The sequence below is a fragment of the Heptranchias perlo genome, chromosome 13 (assembly GCF_035084215.1).
Source record: "Heptranchias perlo isolate sHepPer1 chromosome 13, sHepPer1.hap1, whole genome shotgun sequence".
Taxonomy (NCBI): Eukaryota; Metazoa; Chordata; class Chondrichthyes; order Hexanchiformes; family Hexanchidae; genus Heptranchias; species Heptranchias perlo.
The window spans coordinates 28,180,503-28,200,956 of record NC_090337.1 but is presented as its reverse complement, the minus strand read 5'-3'; the positions used below and the strand labels follow the sequence as shown (position 1 = coordinate 28,200,956).

General features: G+C 39.0%; 1 protein-coding gene across 1 annotated transcript in view; it reads right to left on the bottom strand.

Annotated features, from left to right (window-relative positions):
• The window catches only part of psmd2 (proteasome 26S subunit ubiquitin receptor, non-ATPase 2), a 52,762-nt gene that overhangs the window by 22,154 nt on the left and 10,154 nt on the right, over positions 1-20,454 (bottom strand). The window contains exons 2-8 of the mRNA XM_067995230.1: positions 16,525-16,581; positions 15,888-16,052; positions 11,803-11,924; positions 10,162-10,386; positions 8,935-9,093; positions 4,810-4,954; positions 2,491-2,551 (exon numbers count right to left, since the gene is read on the bottom strand). Coding sequence (XP_067851331.1) covers positions 2,491-2,551; positions 4,810-4,954; positions 8,935-9,093; positions 10,162-10,386; positions 11,803-11,924; positions 15,888-16,052; positions 16,525-16,581 — 934 coding nt within the window. The remainder of the gene's footprint in view (positions 1-2,490; positions 2,552-4,809; positions 4,955-8,934; positions 9,094-10,161; positions 10,387-11,802; positions 11,925-15,887; positions 16,053-16,524; positions 16,582-20,454) is intronic.

Genomic DNA, 20,454 nt, shown 5'->3' with positions numbered 1-20,454 from the left:
AAGTGAGTAATGTAATGTAACTTCAAATGTTGCAGCATGGAAAAAATGTCAATCATATAATGGGTGACAATGAACTGTAGAAAATTTTGTTCTATAATCCCTTTTTGATAAATGGGTTTTTATACCTTGCACCCAATTTCCCTTCCAGGGGCCCTATGCATGCTGATATTGTAAATGGTTTCCTCTCCTTCAAACTCACGATCACGAAAAAAAAAGACCCTTGACCCCTCTGTCCTCATTAACTATCATCCCATCGCCAACCTCCTTACCTCTCCAAGGTCCTTGAAAGGATTACTGCCATTTCTCATCCAAGTCTCTGAATCCGTCCAGATTACCACCCCTTTCACTACACCAAAACAGCACTAACTAAAGTCACAAACAACATTCTCTGTGACTGTAACCATGGTAAATTCTCTTCCTTGGTTCTCTCCGCAGCATTCAACATGGAGGATAGCGTGCTTGACCAACACCTTTCCTCTGTTATCTAACTCCATGCGACTGTTCTCGCTTGGTTCCATTCTTATCCATCCAATCATAGCCACAGCATTTCTAACAACCTAATTTCCTCTCCATCGCAAAAATCACCTAACTTCACCCCTACCTCAGCCCATCTGCCACTGAACTATCATACATGCTTCTGTCACCTTTAGACTAGATTACACCAATGCTTTCCTGGCAGCCTCCCATCCTCCATAAACTCAGCTCATCCAAAATTCTGTTGCCCATATCCTAGTCATCACCCAGTCCCACTTGCCTATCACCTGTCAAACATTGGCTTCCAGTCCCTTACACAGAATCACATAGAATCTACAGCACAGAAACAGTCCATGCGGCCCAACTGTTCTATGTCGGTGTTTATACTCCACACAAGTCTCCTTCCGCTCTATTTCCCTCTTCGCATCCTGCCCCGGTATCCCTCTATTCCCTTCTCCCTCAAGTAAGCATCAAGCCTTCCCTTAAATGCATCAATCCTATCTGCTTTAACCAATCCCATGTGGCAGCGAGTTCCACATTCTTAACATTCTGTGTAAAGAATTTCCTCCGAAATCCTTTATTTGATCTGTTAATGTCTATCTTCTTTTTTATGCCTCCATGTTCTGAACTCTACCACAAGTGGAAATAGTTTCTTCACATCCACCCCATCGAACCCCTTCATAATTTTAAAAGACCTCTATCATTACTTCTCTTTTCCAGAGAAAAGAGCCCCAGCCTGCTCAATCTTTCCTGATAGTTGCATCCTCTCAATTTTGGTAACATCTTTTCTGCACTTTCTCCAGTGCCTCAATATCCCTTTCGTAGTATGGAGACCAGAACTTTGCATAGTATTCCAAGTGTGGTTTAACCAAAGTTCTATATACATTTAACATTACTTCCTTGCTTTTGTATTCTATTGGTCTAGAAATGAATCCCAGTACCTAGCACTCTTTATGGCTTTATCAACTTATGTTGCTACTTTGTGATTTATGTATCTGTATTCCCAGCTCTCTCTACCCCATTTAATCTCTTACCTTCCAAGGAAAAAGTGGCCTCCTTATTCTTCCTATCAAAATGAATCACCTCACATTTTGCTATATTGAACTTCATTTGCCATTTATTCGCTCACTCTGCAAGCCTGTTTTATGCCTTCCTGTGTTTTGGTGCAGTCATTAATATAATTAGCTATACCCAATTTGGTATCATCTGCAAATTTTGACACATCTCCAATTCGTCAATCCAAATCTTTAATGTATATGAAGAACTGTGGTCCCAGCATGGATACCTGCGGGGCACCACTTCCCACTTTCTGCCAGTCCGAGAAACTTCCCTTAACTCCTATCCTCCATTTTCTGTTTTGTAGCCATCTTTCAATCCATTCTGTTACCTGGCCCTGACTCCACCCGCCCTGACCTTTGTCATGAGTTTCTTTATGTGGCACCTTATCAAAAAGGCCTTCTGAAAGTCCATGTATACTACATCCACTGCATTGCCCTTGTCTACTCTTTCTGTTACTACTTTGAAGATATCAATAAGGTTGGTTAAACATGACCTGCCTTTTAGAAATCCATACTGACTATTTTTATTATATTCTCTGTCTCTAGATGTTTTGTAATCTGATCTATTAGCAAAGGTTCTAGTATCTTTCCTACCACAGACATTCAAACTAACTGGTTTGTAATTCCCTGGATTAGTTCTATCTCCTTTGTTGAAGATGGGAATTACAATTGCTCTTTGCCATTGCTGACATTATTCCTTTTTCTATTGCATTTTTATATATAAATGCAAGTTGTTGTTAGTCTAAAGAATATCACAGGAAGAGGTGGGTTACAAGGAAATATCTGGGAATTAGACTCTGATAAACTACTTCAGTTTCACTCTTACAGTTTGAGTTACTACCTGAACTCCTCAATGTATTACTACTTTGTAAACATGCTCACCTTTACTGACAGGGAAAAACATCTGATAGCAGTGACTATAACATCCCCGCTTCTAAACCAATGCATATAAACTTACGGTTGTTTTCTAAATGTGTCTTGTAAATATCCTCTGGTACTTTAGGTTCCATAATGTCCAGCTGGGGAGAAAACACATATTGCTTGTCTTACTGTATATCTGCAAGTTTTCATAGATTTTAGCTTCTCCATATTAGTAAGTAAAGGTAGGTTACCTACCCAATAGGGTTTCCTTTGTTCTTTGAATAGCTTAGGCCTTGCACTTCCCTATCTTTGTAACCTTTACAAGTTCTTCAACTCCCCCCGCCACCCCCCCCAGAACTTGTTCCCCTGACTCCGGCCTCTTGTGCATCCTTCCTACTTTCACCCTACTGTTGGCAATTGCGCCTTCAGTGCATAGGGTCCACACTCAAGCTCCCTCTATATACCTTTCCACCTCACTATCCTCCTTTAAAGCCCTCCTTAAAACACACCTCTTTTACCAAGCTTTTGGTCACCTCTGCTAGTCCTCCTCCTTTGGGTCAGTAGCAATGTGTTTTACTATGGTAAAGGTACTGCATAAATGCAGGTTGTAGTTGACATGCATAATCGTACAATAGCAGTATAGCCTAACTTAGGATTGTCCAACAATTGGGCCTCAGGCCTAATACAACACTTTTTGTTATTTAAAACAGGTCACCAAACAGGCTTCTGATGGAAGAATAGTCAATCGCCAGAGATAGCCATGGGGTGGAAGACAGAGAGGCGGCGAAAGACACACTAAAGTGGCACAGAGACATTAATACAAATAGTGGATGTTTCCAATGTAGAAAAACAAATTCTCAGATTTCAAGTAGTTTGAATGATGAGTGAAGAACTAAAGTGGCATCCTAATTAGGAACCAATGTGGACTTTACTGAGCATAATTTCCACAGAGCCTGCATAAAGGGGAATTAATCGATAATCCCCAGATGATCAAACTGCAAACGGTTATGGAACACTGAAATGACTGCAATGTGAACTCAAGCTGAACTATGTTTTAAACCAAAATCAAATATATAGGGAGATATTCTCGGACATCACAAGATAGGACTAACAGCACAAACTTTTCCCATTTGTGTTATAAGCACCGTCAGTGGATACCCTGCTAGAACTAATAAAAACCACTGAAGACCCTGATCTAGGAGTCATTGTCTTTCGATAACCAGGCCATGAGCCATAATGTGTCTTGGCTCGGATGCAATATTTTACTCACTGCTTTGGAAGAGTAGATACTGCCAGAGGCAATCGTACCCTGCCACTGTTCATTTCTGCAGCATGACAAATGAATAGTTTGAAGGACCAATAAGGCTTACCTGGTACAGGTGGGTTAAGCAGGACATTCTCATGAGAAACATGGCTTTGGGAGCATAAAGCCAAGTTTGCTTTGAGACATTCTTGGATTATGGTTTGGGAAGCCCCAGAATGTACTTATACACAATACTTGCACTTTGCTTTGCATAGCCCCAAGAGTATCTAGTGTCAACTGGCATCGGGTTTGCTTCAGTGATACTGTCCTGTGTGATGCTAAGACATCTATGAGGTTACCATTTCAGGGGAATCACTGTCACTAGACTGATAATTACTTCCTAGGAGGGATCACTGCAACCTGTCCTTAATGTACATAGAATCAGTGCTGACACTCTTGTTGACAAATGGTAGTAGTGAATTTCCAGTAAGACAGTCCTGGCCATCAGCCAGTGCTGGCACAACGCATCATCGACAGAAGTCTTTAGCACTACGTGGCACTGGTGATCTTTACTACCAGTCTGTTGATCAAAGTTAACTACAGTTGAGGGACATCATTCAGCCCACCATAGACGCCAGTGATTTCTCTCCCCCATCACAGCATCTAGCTGCCTGCAAAGTTTCTCAAAAAGTGTGGCCTTAAAGGACTTGCCAGTCAGTTTTCCCTCTAATAAAGGGACGCTAGCATCTATCCTCTCTTCAGCACCTCTGCCTGACAGCACACTGACATCATGAACAGAATATCTTGCCCGATCACAGCACTGCTATCTCCTTTTCTCTTTAAAATGTCTTTCACTTTATCCAGATAACCTCTAGCCCAGCAGCTTTCACCAGTTCCTATCAATTTAATATGATTCAGTGTTGAATGTATGTAATACCAAAGTTGGTTTGACCTCAATCATAACAGTAAAGAATATAAAATATATGATTATGAAAGCATTTATGTCAATCTGTGGGATCCATGTGGATCAAATATTTTCTATAATCCAACCATAAAACATTTCACATTTGTTCAAGTTCAACATAGCACCAGCCAGAAACACTGCAGAACACATTTAGTTTTGTCTACAGCTTAATTCACCAGGTGCTTTTGCTAAATTCAAATGCTGCTTACCTCTCGTGCAAGGGCCAAGAAGTTGCTGTTCAATTGGACGTTTGACATTATCTCTGTCAGATCCTCATAGTCCTCCACATCCTCATTTAGCTCCAAGAATACACCATGGCGACCCAACATAAATGCTACCTGCTTCTGAATAACACTGTAGATCAAGTTAAAGGAACATTATTAAACAAAGATCACACCAAACAAGAGCGTTATAGTAGTGTAGTGTCACAATTAGTTTAGCATTGGTAAAACAAGGTTCTCCTCTCCAGAAAATGCTGGATATAGTTCCACAGGTTCCAGCTGCCCTACAGTACCTCACACAAGTGGCAAATGTTTGTGAGAGCTGTACAATGTGTTGGCAGCTACGCTATCAGATGAGCCATCAGTCAAACCTAAACCTGACTTCACTTTCTTTCTACACCTATAGGAGTGACTAGCTGTTGATCAAGAGTTACTAATCTCGATCTATAGCAAGGTTGATTTTTCTCATTCTTAGTTCAAGAGTTCAATTGTAGGAACATATGATCATCCATTGTTAACCACCAGCTAACTCATCAACTGACAGGGAACTACAGAAAGACAAAGTTTTCAATAAGTAACACCACAACTGTACATTCAGAGTACTATTATAGGTAGAAAGAGCAATATACTTCATGCATGTAGGAATCACATCTTCGAATTAGTTGAATATTCTGTACTTAAATATTTCTGTAGTTATTTTGATCAGGCTATTGTCAATACTTAAGATATTGCAGATATATAATAGACATCACGGGAGCAGATAGAGGACAGACATCTTGAAGATTCAGACGACATGAACTATAGGAGTATTTTGAGATTTACATCAATTATCTGAACTATAGAAGTGGTAAAAAAAAAGTTACAATCTTTGCAAAGTCTCCTGCCCTGTGAAAATAACCACACGTGCAGGTCTGGAAGCAGAGGTTAATTTATGATTTTAAAATTTACAATGCAAAGCCATTTTCACATGATATTATACATGCCTTATCATTCAAGTTTTAAAAAAAATTTAAAAAGTAAGTTTTTTTTAAAGTTTGCAGAAGTAATATTTTTTCCTCAAAAAAATGAATTAGACAATTGCTAATCCTTCATTGTGATCATTATCACTATTTATTACATCATTAAAGTAAGTTTGTTGCATGGAGGGCTTCCTTGATGGCTAAGTAATACCCAGCAAGTAGCTAATTGGTTCCAGGGTGGATCCCTAATCTATGCTGAGTCAATTATCTCTGCTGAAGCAGTGGTAGGAGCATGACTATATGTCACCGGAACCCCAAGTTAGGGATGAACAATTAGCCAAGGCTCCAACTCTTGATCACTATCCAGCAAGCCCTCCTAAAAGTACGTGTGCATGGTTGTCAGCTGAACCAGTATCAGGCTCAGCTGTTTTGGCCTCCACAGTCAAGTAGTTTGCTGACACAAATAATTGCCACTTATGCGAATTATCCTAGAGTGCCTAGCATACCATATTCCAGGAAGGAATCAACACCATTAAATTACAAGGGAAGACGACTGGCTAGAAAAGTGTTTTACATGATAAACTGCAGATTACCAAGAAGTAATATGATACATATGTAACACAGGGCATACAACAGACTTACTGAGAGGAAGGCACTTTCGACATTTATGAATTCTGCCAAAAAGTTGAAAAGCATTTACTGTATTTTCTATCCATTTTCTCTAATAAAACATTTAAGTTTCAAGTGGTAGGTGCATATGGGTTGTGTTAAAAAAAATTCAACATCCCATAAATGGCCTGTAACTCATTTTCATAATTGAGAGCGAGAAACACTTAATCTTTTATACCCAGTAAACTGCTCCACATCACTTAGTATAGTAGACAGAGATCCATTCTGTACTGCTTGCAGCATCCACCTGTGGTCCCTGAGCAGTGGCACCTCAGTCCCATTTGCCTTTATATATTTCTTATTTGAGAACCTGTTTTTTTGAAAGCCTGGATATTTAGAAAGGGCTGTTTTTAAGCACTGCTGACTCCTTGATAAATAAATCAGACACCAAGAGCTGTTTGTACCAGCAACTTGAGATATATGCAAATTAATAGAAACATGGATTTATTTTTATAGTTACCCCCCTCCCCCCAGCCGTGGTATACCTTTCATGCGACCCACAGCACAATGCCTCTAAGCCTTTACGTGAAACTTTTTGCAAATGAATAAAAAAAAGGCTTCATTTCTAAAAGAGGAATGGATTCAAAACTTCTTGTGTGCAACTTTAACAAAAGTGCAGCATTCTTTTGCCCTTCCATAAGCTTTAATAAGATGCAATGTAGTCTCATTATAAGACCTGCGTTTGCATCTTCAAATGTCTGTTACAAATGAGAGTACTGAATAGGACGGAATGATTTTTTTTTTTAAAAAGTTAAATTACAGAGAATAGATTGAGGTTTAATAGTACCCTGCATATGGTGACAGATGGTGCAGATGCAGGGAATATTTCAACTTTTTTAACATGAATATAGCTGAGCAAAAATTCTCTTTTCTGAGCTTGTTAAATAATTTAAACAGGTGGACAATGCATTGATAAGGAAAGGTTGAGCAGCTTCCAATATTTTACCATTTTTAATGCAAAGTTTTCATATAAAGATGGGAAAAAAGCTCCTTAGTATTTCCTCCCTAATGGCAATGCTTTAGAGCATCAATGAGGAAAACAGTAGTTGTATTGCTTTAGTACCATAGCACATTTCACAAATACCCTAAAAATGCTCCACAGTGAATTATTTTGAAGTTCAGTGATTGTTCTCTTGGCAAATACAGCAGATATTTTTGCACACAGTAAGATCCCACAAAATAGCCATGTTGGTTGAGGAGGATTATTGGCCAGGATACCAGGAGAATCCCTCACTCTTCAAATAGTGCCCTGGAATTGTTTACATCCAACTGAAAAAGTAGACATCTCAAGGCAGCACCTCTAACAATGCAGCACTCTCTTACTATTGCACTGAAACGTCAGCCTCGATGATATGTCCGTACTAGAGTGGGGCTTGAACCCAGAACCTTCTGACTTAACTGAGAGCATTACCAACTCAGCCAAGCTGACACTGTTGATTAGCTGATTAATGCACTTTCAACATTGTGCTCTTATTGTACTTTAAACAATTGAGCAGTGAATTGGGGAGGAAAGGTTGAGCAGTAAGAGACTTACTGATCTGACTGCAAGTACAGTATGAACAAGTCTTGTCCCATTTTCAGTTGCAGTCAAAGTGCTAACTACTGGTCAGTTCACAGTCATATTGAATTTCACTGATAAATGTTGGCATGAGTTAAGTCAGTTAAACAGAAAGATGCAATCAATAAATTGATGATTAATTATAGCAGTAGTTAGCACTGCTACTGTAATCAAAAGCTTTGGGGGACATTACTTGTGCTCATTACTGTACTAAAGGAGACTTAAAGGAGTACATTACAGCAAGACTACATTGCGCCTGAAATGTTGTACATTTCATTCCACAAACTACACTTGTGTAAATATCCAAAGCACAATTAGGATTATCTTTAATGTAGTTTCAAACAAGTTTCTCTACCCATTTTAAATCTGCCATCTTAGTAGAAAAATAACATTTTTCTGTCTCCCCTCTCCAATGTCCTAATGAGTAAAAAAAAACTGCACTGTGCAGCAATAAGCAATAAAAATCAGAGGGTTCTGGGTCTGATTTTTAGTCTGTGTCAAGTTAACCAATTCTAGCTAGGGCAGCAGTATGGATGCTACAAATGATCTCGGTACTCAGTTGTTATTGTCTAGATTACAAAATCCAAGAACAAAATGAAGAGTTACAAGACGGCTCGTATGGAGCATAAACACCGGCATAGACCAGTTGGGCCAAATGGCCTGTTTCTGTGCTGCACATTCTATGTAAGAAAGGCCACTAGGACAAGGTACTTGAAGAGTGCCAGAACCCAAGGAACTACAGCTCACCAAAAGCCACTGCCTTCAAAATAAAAGGAAAACATAAATGAATTTGGTGGATTAACAAAGAATGAGCACAGGTTAGAAAGCATAACTTTCTAGTTTCTACACAACTGTTCCCACTAGAGATCGTACAGGGTACATTTTAACAATTGATCAAATGCACATTGATGTAAAGTGATTACATACACATCTTTACAGGAAGTAAAAATGTCTTCGACTAATTCCATGTCATTTAGCATCAGGGCAAGACGCAGAGCCTCAGGGTAGCGATTGAATTTTCGGAAAATATTAAGAGCACATCGAAGCAGAGCAGAATTCTCTGGTTCAGGAACGTAACTGACACAGCTGAAAAAAAATTGAAAAAATATTTGAAGTACAAGTTTGAAAATTAAAACGTACAAGAAAACTTGCACCATGAAAGTTTAAATAATACTTAATCACAGTTAAGATCTGCACTTTGTCAGGCTAACTTTCCAGTAAATTCTAACTGCAAACTAGAACCTGCTCAATCTATCTATCTATCTATATACATACTCAATAATACTATGAAGTACAAAAAATAACTCATCATTGTTGGAATCTAATGATAAGGTTCGCAATCTTTAATAAGTTGTACTAAGGTAGAGTGATGAAACATTTACTGTATCAACTCTCTAGTGCTGAGACAGCGCAATTCCTCATACACCAAGTTTCCACTCAGCCACTATGTGAGCTGGGCATGCACCTGAAGCTGAATTTCTTAACCATATTGGAGGGAGACTAAATTGGGTTTATAATTTTACATAGACACACATATTATACACAGCAAGTCAAGACCAAGTGCAGCCTTCAAGTGAAGTGGGGCTAGAGGGTGGGGGATAATTGGACCAGAGTGTGCTGGCAATTACAGTCCCCAATTCCAAATCATACATTTGGCCTTCTATATAATATTGTGATTTGACATTATTAGTTAGAGTTAAATAACAAAACTTAAGGCAATTTGGAAAGCAGAGAGTTAACTTGGTTGAAGCATGGGGGTTTCTTTGCATTGGCTGAGGAGCTGGGAAATGCAACACTAAGGTGCAGCAGCGTCTCTACTGGCTGAATGGCATAATTACAGTGTGATAAGTTTAAGTAGACAGTTTCCATTATAAATGTGAACATAGGAATTTATAATGTAAAATATGACAGGAAGGACACAAGATTTTTTAATAGAAGATATTAGATCAGAAATTTTTATACAACATAAAATAAAATTTGCTTTCAACATTTCAACAGCTTTTCTATCCAGCTAGGGACAAAAAGCAGTGAAAAGTTGAAAATGTACTGGACATATCCAACAAATTCAGGACATACCTAAAGCTTTAAAAGTTTAATTTTCAACTGTTATGATAACTCATGTTACAAAAGCTGCAGAAAGATGAGACAACACACCTTGTTAAATATAAGCAGACTTTAGAATACGCATTTTCATCAATATAATCTTCCAGCATATTGAGATGTTCAATCTCCATGAGGAGGTCACATGCCTCATGCTCAGCATTGTGAGCCATATTATAGGGAACTACCTCTTTTACCAGAGTGAGCAGTATCTCGTGTTGAGCTTTATCATTCTCGTCTACCTCCTGCCATTCTTTTGCAACCTCACCTGCCAGATGCCTAGAAGAGGAAAATAATTTTTAAAAATACACACTTACTATCAAACTGCCAGACTGGATTCTTTTAAATATTATTACACCAATCATAAATTCTTAAGAAAATTACATTTTACATGGGAACATGAAAAAGTAAACAACATTTTCAATTATGAAAATTATACTCCTATCAAACCCAGATAAGTGAGCAAAAGAAAAAAAAATGCAGAGCAGGAAAAGGCTGAATGCCATACAGGGACATTTAGGTTTGAACGCCAGTTATACTTCACCTGGACAAGTTGATTACGTCACTTGCTACACCATTCAAGCACAGCCCCAAGTGATTGTCATGTCTGTGGGCTGGATAATCTGATATTCTCAATTAAGAATAGCATGGATGCAAGGCAAATGCTAACCATCAGGAATAGAGTTAGATTTTTAAAAAAAGCAAGAAGAAATAAGGATAGGATCATAGATGAAGCCAAAAAGGCAGCAATTTATAGGTTAAACTCATGATTATACAACACTACTTAATTAAAATTCAAACTCTTTTCCTCCCATGCTAGTACCCTTAAGAGCAAGTATCTTTGAAGAGTAAGTTTGCTCCAGGTTCAAGAATTTTTGAATTTATTGTTCTAGCATATTTACAATGATCAGTGTTTTGCTTTAGATGTGTAGTATCTGCAACCTGAACACTGACCCTCCACTGTTTTACCCTCTAGTCAGCAAAATAAGTCTTAAATATTTTAGATATTTAGTTCCTTTCTTCCCCCTAAAGTAGTTACATTTATATGGCACGTTATCACACCACTCAAATATTCCAAAGCGCTTCACAATGAATTGCTTTGAAGCGAGGTCCCTGTTTTTATACAAGGCAAATATTGCAGCTATTTTGCACTTTGCACATGAACAGCAATAAAACGAATGACCGGTTAACCTATTTTTTTAATTAAAAAGTGATATTGGTACAAACTTTTAATCAGTAAACATAAAGTTGCGTTGTGCTAATAAGTGCAATTTTATATGAATGAAGGAAATTTAAAGTAGGTTCTATTGATAGTAAGCAGCTTACTTAAGCTTTTCCTTTCCAAACCCCTACCTGGTTTGTCCCATCATTATTAGGCTAGTTGTATAGGCTTAAAGTAAGTTAACATTTTTGAATAAACCTCATAGCATAGCTGGATTCATACAGCATATAATCTAGAATGTTAGCATACAGAAACAAGTCACTTGGCCCATTTAGTCTGCGCCAGTGTTTTTCTCATGAGCCACCTAGTTTAACTCCGCTTTCCTGCCTGCTCTCCGTACCCTTTAATATTCCTCTTTATCAAGCAATTATGTAAAACCCTTTTAAGAGAATTTATGCTCTCTGACAAACAACTTCACGTAAAACAGAACAAATGTAAAAAGTAACCTTCAGGGTTATTTTGTTAAAACACACCTGACATATTCATGCCCCCACGAAGCCAGTTCTTCCTGAGATCCTTGAAGTCTATATTTCAGACATTCCCGGTCTCCACTCATTGTCATGGCCAATACTGACACTATGTCAGCGCAGAATCGCTGTAAGAGAAAGAATGCTTCTACTTTACTGAAAATTCTCACTTTCCCCATGTAATTTACAGTTAAAGTGGCTCCTCAAATGATATATTGGCTGATTTCAGTGTTAAGTTTGTGTCAGCTTCCAGAACAGATGCAGCTCTGTAGCAATAAATAGTTACCATTTGAGAGATTCCCCTTATAGCTCAGCTGTGAAAATGTTTGCAGTTAAACTACATTTCAGAATGCCCTAGGATCAATATCGTTGTGTAGAATGAGTAGATTTCACCTGGGGCAAGAATAAGGGCATTAAAACTGGTGTCAGTGCCCTGGATGTCAAAGTGGAAAAAATAAAAATGTACGTCAGCCAGGTTTCCAGCTCTGATCCAGCCACTCCCAAAGTGCTTGTGTGTTGACATCAGTTGAGGACAGGATCTGACTCAGATGTACCATGCCCCTGCCCACACTCAAATAGATTGCCAACACTGATTATCTCGGCTCACATATGTAGAATATCACTTAAGACAAAATACCAAAGTGCAACCAGTGCCTGTGGAACTATACCTAGCAGGGAGTCAATGCCTTGGGCCGGGGGTTGGGGGGGAAAGAGGAGGAAGAGAAAGGAAGAAAAAAATTCTCCAGAATATAACAAACTTTACATCAGTAAACTTGATGGATTGTGTGATAACCATATGCAATTTTCTACACATATTTATAAAAGAAATTTAAATTAACCATAAAACAGTACTTTTTTTTACAATGGCAAAAAATGGTTGTGCGCTAGTTCTTTAATCACAATTCTGCTGTAGTGCTTCCTAAGATGTGACCTAAACATGAAGGACAGTGTCCCAAGTAAGAAAATTAAATCGAAAGGTCGGCAATGTTTTAGTACGTTAGAGAAGCTTCCCCGTCATTGCTCACCAAGTACGAATACAGGGTGTTTTGTAACAAAACAGGAGCACAATGTATTAGCCTGCTACTGCAGCTGTGTTTAAGCTGCCTGTCTGTTTAGGACTAATTGTATTAAGATATACTGGAGTCAGCATTTAATTGCTGTTTGGTCAAAGAACTTTGAAGATTGGAACAGTTGTAGGCTGCAGCTCAAAAGCACAGGTAAGAAACACCCAGCATTTTAAGACTGTTTTGTAAGTGTAACGCCTGGAGTATGACATACTTTTTGAAACATATTTTATATTAATGACTGCCCATTGGACACTCATATAAAACAGAAGATCATGAGATTTGCTAAGAACCGGAGTTTTATAACTGCATTAGTCTACATAGAATTTTCAGCACACAAACAGGCCATTTGGCCCAATTGGTCTGTGCCAATGTGCATAGATGTAGACAGCATAGGAGGTTGTCATTTGGCTCATCATGTCTGCGCTTGCTCTTTGCTAGAGCAACCTAAAACGAATCCCACTACCCTGCTTTCTCCCCGTAGCCTTGTATCTTCCTCTGCTTCAAATATTAATCCACTTTTACCTTAAAAGATGCAATGCTCTCTAACTCAACCACTGCGCTGGAGCATTGCAAGGTCCAAATATCCTTTATGTAAAGACATTTCTCGTAACCTCTCTCCTTATTTTCTCATTTTAAAGTTGATAACCCTCACCAGAGAATATAGTCTTTCCTTATATCAAAGTTCTGCATAATTTTAAAAACTTCAAATCTCCTCCTGGTCTTCTCTGTTCCAGTGGAAATAATCCCAGTATTTCAAGGACTTCCTTATAAACTATAATTAACCATCCCTGGCATCATCTTGGTGATTATGTTGTACCCTCTCTATGGCTCTTTCTATAATGGGACACCCAAAACTGCGCACACTGCTCCCACTGGCCTAACCAACACTTTGTATAAATTAATTATTTCTTTACTCTTATACCCTACGCCCCTATTTTTAAAACTCAAATTTCTACTGGCCCTTTTAATGGCTTTTTCTACACGCATGTGCGCTCTCTCAGAACTCCCAGATGTCTCTGTTCATCCACACCCTTACATCTGCTACCTGCCTGCTCATTCCGGTAACCTGTTCATGCCTTTCTCAAGTCTTTTACAGTCCTCATTGCTGTTTACAAATCTTCTACTTTTCCCTATACCCAAGTGCAAATCTTCCATATATATCAAGAACAAAAGTGGACCAGCATTGACCCCCAGAGTACATCACTTTCAATTCTTTTCTAGTCCGAGCAACAGCTATTTACCCTAACTGCTTGCTGTTTAGCAACTATCTTACTATCCGTGCTACTATATTTCCTCTTATGCCATATACCAGAATTTTCTAACAAGTCTTTTGTGAGACACCATATCAAATGCCATCTGAAAATCCATATATACTATACCTACTGCATTCCCTTTATTTATGCAATCAGTCACTTCTTCAAAAAGACTTAAATTTGTCAAACACAATGTGCCTTAACAAATCACGCTGGCTGTCCTTCATTAGTCCATGCATTTCTAAGTGCTTACTAATTTTATCTCCAATTATGGATTATAAGAGTTTTCTCACAATTGACAGACTAACAGTTCTACAGTCACCTGTAGAATTAGTGTAACATTGACTATCTGTAGCCTCAAGGTACAATTTACATATTGGATGATTGAAAAATTGTGGCCATAGCCTCTTATTTCCTCCCTGACTTTTCTTAACAGACTAAAGTGCATGCCTGTCCCTTTAAAGCACCAAAATCTAATTTTGACTAAGTTAACGCCAGGTCAAATCATAGTTTAACTGTTGTTTGGTCATGGAACTGCATGAATTGTAAAGTGCTTGTCAGTTTTAGTTCCAGGTTAGAATCAGGCAGTTTTTTTTAAAGACTGCATTTGTAAAAGTATGACATCTGCACACTGACATATGCAGTTAGTTTTTCAATTTGCCATGCAGGTGTAAAACTTAATTTCAATGGAAATGAAAATGAAAATCAGGCAGTTTCTATAATGGGTAGCCAGTCCGTAAAAATCAGTCTTACGCCCAGGTGACAAGTGGAAAATCTACCGCATAGTCTTTAATCTATTAAATATTACTGATGGATTTCCTGCCACATTGCTTATGAGAATTTGGAGGATGTGTTTTTTTGATCAGAAGATGGGATTAAAGGCAATGTTGGTTAAAAATGAAGAAATGAATGTAAAAAAAGTGAATGGTAGAGGATTTACAGAAATGGAAATTAAATTAATTTTGAAAAATAAGATGAAACATTAAAAGGCTTTTATATAATTGTAAAGGTTTAGGAATAAATAAGCTAAGTTAGTAAGAAATATATAAAACTGAGCTCTGATAAAAGGTTATATCTGAAACATTAATCTCTACAATTGCTGACGGACCTGCGGTGTATCTCTAACATTTTCTGTGTATGGGGTGCTGCTACCATTTGAGGGGAGATGCCTAGCTCTGGGAGCAATAGGGAAAGCATCTCCATGGTAAAGGGGCAATGGAGAGGGATGGGAGTCAGTCAGATGATGTGACTTGTTAGCATCAGCACCAGGTCAGTGTTTGACACAAAAGGCACACAAAACCAGGAAGTGCTGAAGGAGTAGATTTACTTGTGACCACTGCAACCAGGCAGCACATGGATGAGCAAACTGGCCCACAGCACTCAGAGGGAACAGGATGCACTCAGATCCAAAAAACAGTAAATCACTTTGATGCATTAATAATCGCATGTGTTATCATTACTAATACAAGATACATGTCTTCAGTCATAAATAAAGCTTTGAATAACTATACCTTGCCCTAAAAATTGTCTAGAAATGTTATCATATCTCAAAAGATGATCCTACTTTCCATTGAAAGTTGTGCTTGAAAATATACCAAATGCTTCATACTCAAATTTCAAAATGATTACCTCATGACAGATAATGACATTATAACACATGCAAAAACGTACATGTGCAGTAAATACAACATTTAAGTAATCGAAATATCTTACAACTAAATCATTGCATCAAAAGATGAAATGTGATATTCACTATTACACGCAAAATTACCTTATTTTCTCCTGCTGGCATTTTCTCATAGACTTCTTTAAGTTTGTCATAATGGGGTCGAAGGAATTTAAGTGGTTTAGGGACAGATGTCATGGAGGTGGTGGATGAACGAATCTGCCTCCGGAGTTCCTCCAGAGCAGCTCGATAAAGTTGTGTGTCCGTTTCCTAGAAAGAAGTTAAAATGCATAGATTTAGGAGCCATGAGGGATGTAACAAATGCTCTTTTAAACAATCATTTACAGTTCTACTCAAGATGGCTTCAACCCCAAGTTAAAAAATATACACAATGACAAAGCATCATAGGGAAAATAAGTACCAAAAACATTTATAGTAGTCAGTACCTAGAAACCCTTTTGTTTAAAGTCTTTATTTTTAAGATAAAAGATATAGGAATACATTTGAGAGGATTACTTGGTGAACATATAAAGAAATTTTTGCAAATTTCAGCAAAAACACAAGACTATATGTCTTTTGCATACTAGTCTGAAACATTAAACTAATTATTTAAAAATACCTTAATATCGGTATACTACTTACAGCTCTTACAAAAGAAAAATTGGACATACAATTCACTATTAGAGAACCAACCTCACACAAAAGGAGGGAAGGGGAAGAGAGAGAAAAAAAAAGGACTTACACCCAGCCTTTCCACGAGCATCTCCAGCTCCTCCTGCAGCTGCTTATCTTCATCAGACTGAAAAGAAATGAAAACAAAGATGGAAAGTTGGTATGTAAACATTTTCATGGTTGCAGGGCAACAGTTTACCTATTAACTATATCATGCATTGGATTCATTTTGAGAAAGCATTTCTTTTATAGCTTACACAGGAAGAATTAAAATTCATATCTGATCTCCCTATTGTTTACAGTGTATCTACTCCAACATGGGACATGTGCCAAATGGTATCAACTTACAGCGAGATAGATACAGTGGCGTCCTATCCCTTTTCTGAACAGCTGAGTTTAAAACAAATGTTACAATGCGCTGTGAGCTCTTACTCCACTCTAAGCTGATTTGTAATGTTGTATTTACATTGTACAACTGAAAACCAACGCTAAACTGTCAATTTGGCAGTATTATAAACAAGGCCCAGGGCATATTTCTGGTTTCTCTAACTTTTTCCACTCCCACCCTGAATAACTTAACTCGGACCAAGGAAGTCTGATGGAACATACGCTAAAATCACATTGCTTCAAAAGCCTGAAGACCCTCCTCTTTGATGCTACTTTAACCCCTATATCCTTTTGCCTTTCCCCTCCTGCATGGTGTCCACCCAGACATCTCTCTGCACAAGGAGCACTACAGAAATACAGGTATTGCTTACTTCGACCAGACAAGTGCCAGGTAATGACCATCTCCAACAAGAGAGAGTCTAACCACCTCCCCTTGACGTTCAACGGCATTACCATCACTGAATCCCCCACCATCAACATCCTGGGGGTCACCACTGACCAGAAACTTAACTGGACCAGCCATATAAATACTGTGGCGAGTGACTCACCTCCTGACTCCCCAAAGCCTTTTCACCATCTACAAGGCACAAGTCAGGAGTGTGATGGAATACTCTCCACTTGCCTGGATGAGTGCAGCTCCAACAACACTCAAGAAGCTTGACACCATCCAGGACAAAGCAGCTCGCTTGATTGGCACCCCATCCATCACCCTAAACATTCACTCCCTTCACCACCGGCGCACTGTGGCTGCAATGTGTACCATCCACAGGATGCACTGCAGCAATTCGCCAAGGCTTCTTCGACAGCACCTCCCAAACCCGCGACCTCTACCACTTAGAAGGACGAGCAGCAGGCACATGGGAACACTACCACCTGCACGTTCCCCTCCAAGTCACACACCATCCCGACTTAGAAATATATCGCCGTTCCTTCATCGTCGCTGGGTCAAAATCCTGGAACTCCCGACCTAACAGCACTGTGGGAGAACCTTCACCACATGGACTGCAGCGGTTCAAGGCGACGGCTCACCACCACCTTCTCAAGGGCAATTAGGGATGGACAATAAATTCTGGCCTCGTCAGCGACGCCCATATCTCATGAACGAATAAAAAAAACTGCTGCTACTATTAGAATTTGCAGACAAGATTTCACTAGAAAAGCATTATTTCACTTCTCTGATCCAACAAAAATATTAAAATCTGTAGGTAGGTTACCAAATTCTATACAATACCTGTTACGCCTGTAGATGGCACTGTAATAGGGCTTTTCAATGCAAAAAGTAACAACGTTACAAGCTTTCAAAGTAGCAGCAAATATACAAATAAGCTTGCAGAATGGGTGCGTAATTGGCAAATTAATTTCAATATAGATAAATGTGAGATGGTACATTTTGGTAGGAAGAGTAAGGAGGCCACATATTCTTTGGAAAATAAGAGTCTAAATGGGGTAGAGGAGCAGAGGGATCTGGGGGCACAGATACACAAATCATTAGAAGTAGCAACGCAGGTTAATAAGGCCAAAAAAAGCAAACAAAACACTGGGGTTCATTTCTAGAGGGATAGAACTGAAAAGCAGGGAAGTTATGTTGAACTTGTATAGAACCTTGGTTAGACCACACAGAGTACTGGTCCCCAAATTATAAAAAGGATATAGAGGCACTGGAGAAGGTCCAAAAAAAATTTACAAGGATGATACTAGAACTGAGAGGTTATACCCACCAGGGAAGTTTGAACAAGCTGGGGTTCTTTTTTCTAGAAAAAAGGGAAGACTGAGGGGTGACTTGATAGAGGTCTTCATGATTATGAAAGGGTTTGATAGGGCAGACGTAGAGAAGATGTTTCCACTTGTGGGGAAAACCAGAACTAGGGGCCATAAATATAAGATAGTCACTAATAAATCCAATAGGGAATTCAGGATAAACTTTACCCAGAGTGGTTAGAATGTGGAACTCGCTACCACAAGGAGTAGTCGAGGTGACTAGCATAGATGCATTTAAGGGGAAGCTAGATAAATACACAAGGGAGAAAGGAATAGAAGGATGTGTTGATGGGGTTAGATGAAAAAGGGTGGGTTAAGGCTCATATGGAGCATAAACACCTGTTGGGCTGAATGGCCTGTTTTTGTGCTATACATTCTATGTAGTTCTATGTACATACACTGATGAATCGAATCTGCATTGACTTCCAGACACTGCCTCTATACCAATGCGCCTGCTGGATCACAAAACCTATTTATTATGTTCTTCTCTGAATTTGTAAATATTAACTGGAAACTAAATTAAATTTGCTCTTTCAACAACGATCCTGATTGTAGATTAAGGCATACCTTCCTGAACCACATCTGGCACACCTGTAGTGGCTTGTCAAACAGTGTTAATTGCAGCCCAAATCCATGCTGAAAAAGTGAAGTGGAGAACTGATACCCAAGATTATCCTCCTCTCCCCCCACCTCCCCAAATTTGAGTGCTTGCCAGCACCAAAGAAAAAATATGAATAACCCCCAACATGGTCATTAAGGAAGATGAGCATCCTGCCCTAAGAAATACAACTGTACCAGATAGAGAAGATAAGCATGCCTTTGCCCCCACCGCCCAATGATTTTCCCACTTTCCTTCCCCGTTCCGGCTCAATTAACCCACAGCCCTCTAACCCTGCTCAGGCTGAACAGTGCACTTGGTCCTCCATGTGTAATGCCACAGGAGATCAGCAATTATTCTAAATAAATTATTCTAATGCTCAGATGTGCGTTTTAAATTTGCAATAGGAATTGGACAATATAGTGTGTTAGCACACATTTGCTTCACACCCAAGACTTTGATTTAAATCTACCCAAGCCAATAGGCTGAAAGTTTCCCTTTTCAACGTGGTTGCTAATGGGCATGGTTCCACAATATTAAGTTGCTATTTGTACTCAATTGCAGCATTCACTTCCAGGGATACTGATGGCTGGTATGTCCCATTGAAAAAAAATAGACTGGTACAGTGGTGATGCCCTTCTGAGGTTGGGTTCAAGCACAATGATTGGCTAGAGTTGAGGAGTCTTAACTGATCCATAAGAGACCATAAAACCATAAGCGATAGGAGCAGGAGTAGGCCATTCGGCCCCTCGAGCCTGCTCTGCCATTTAATGAGATCATGGCTGGTCTGATTTTTACCTCAACTCCACTTTCCTGCCCTTTCCCCATATCCTTTGACTCCCTTTCTGATCAAAAATTTGTCCACTCTTGGTGCTGACACCAGGTGACAAGTGACAAAGTGTTCAATTTCATTGCACAGGCGCCCCTCACCTTGAGAGCAGAAGCTACGAAGTACAAAGTGTCAAAATTAATACAGTAGATAGCTCCAAACAATTATGTATTAATAATATTCAGATTCCAACCTCAGAAAAACAACACAACTGCAATCCTCTGATGAGGCCCTGATCTCAGATACGCCATCAGTATAGCTGCTGAATGCAAGTCAACTGCTTTGTCATGCAAAGTGGCAAATGGAATCTAAAGTTGGCACATTTTCCTTCTGATTGCTTTTTTTTAATGAGGAGTCAAAAATCTATTGTTAACAGTCCCTTATTCCATTAGGATTAGATCCAGCATAACAGCACACAAGCCAATAAG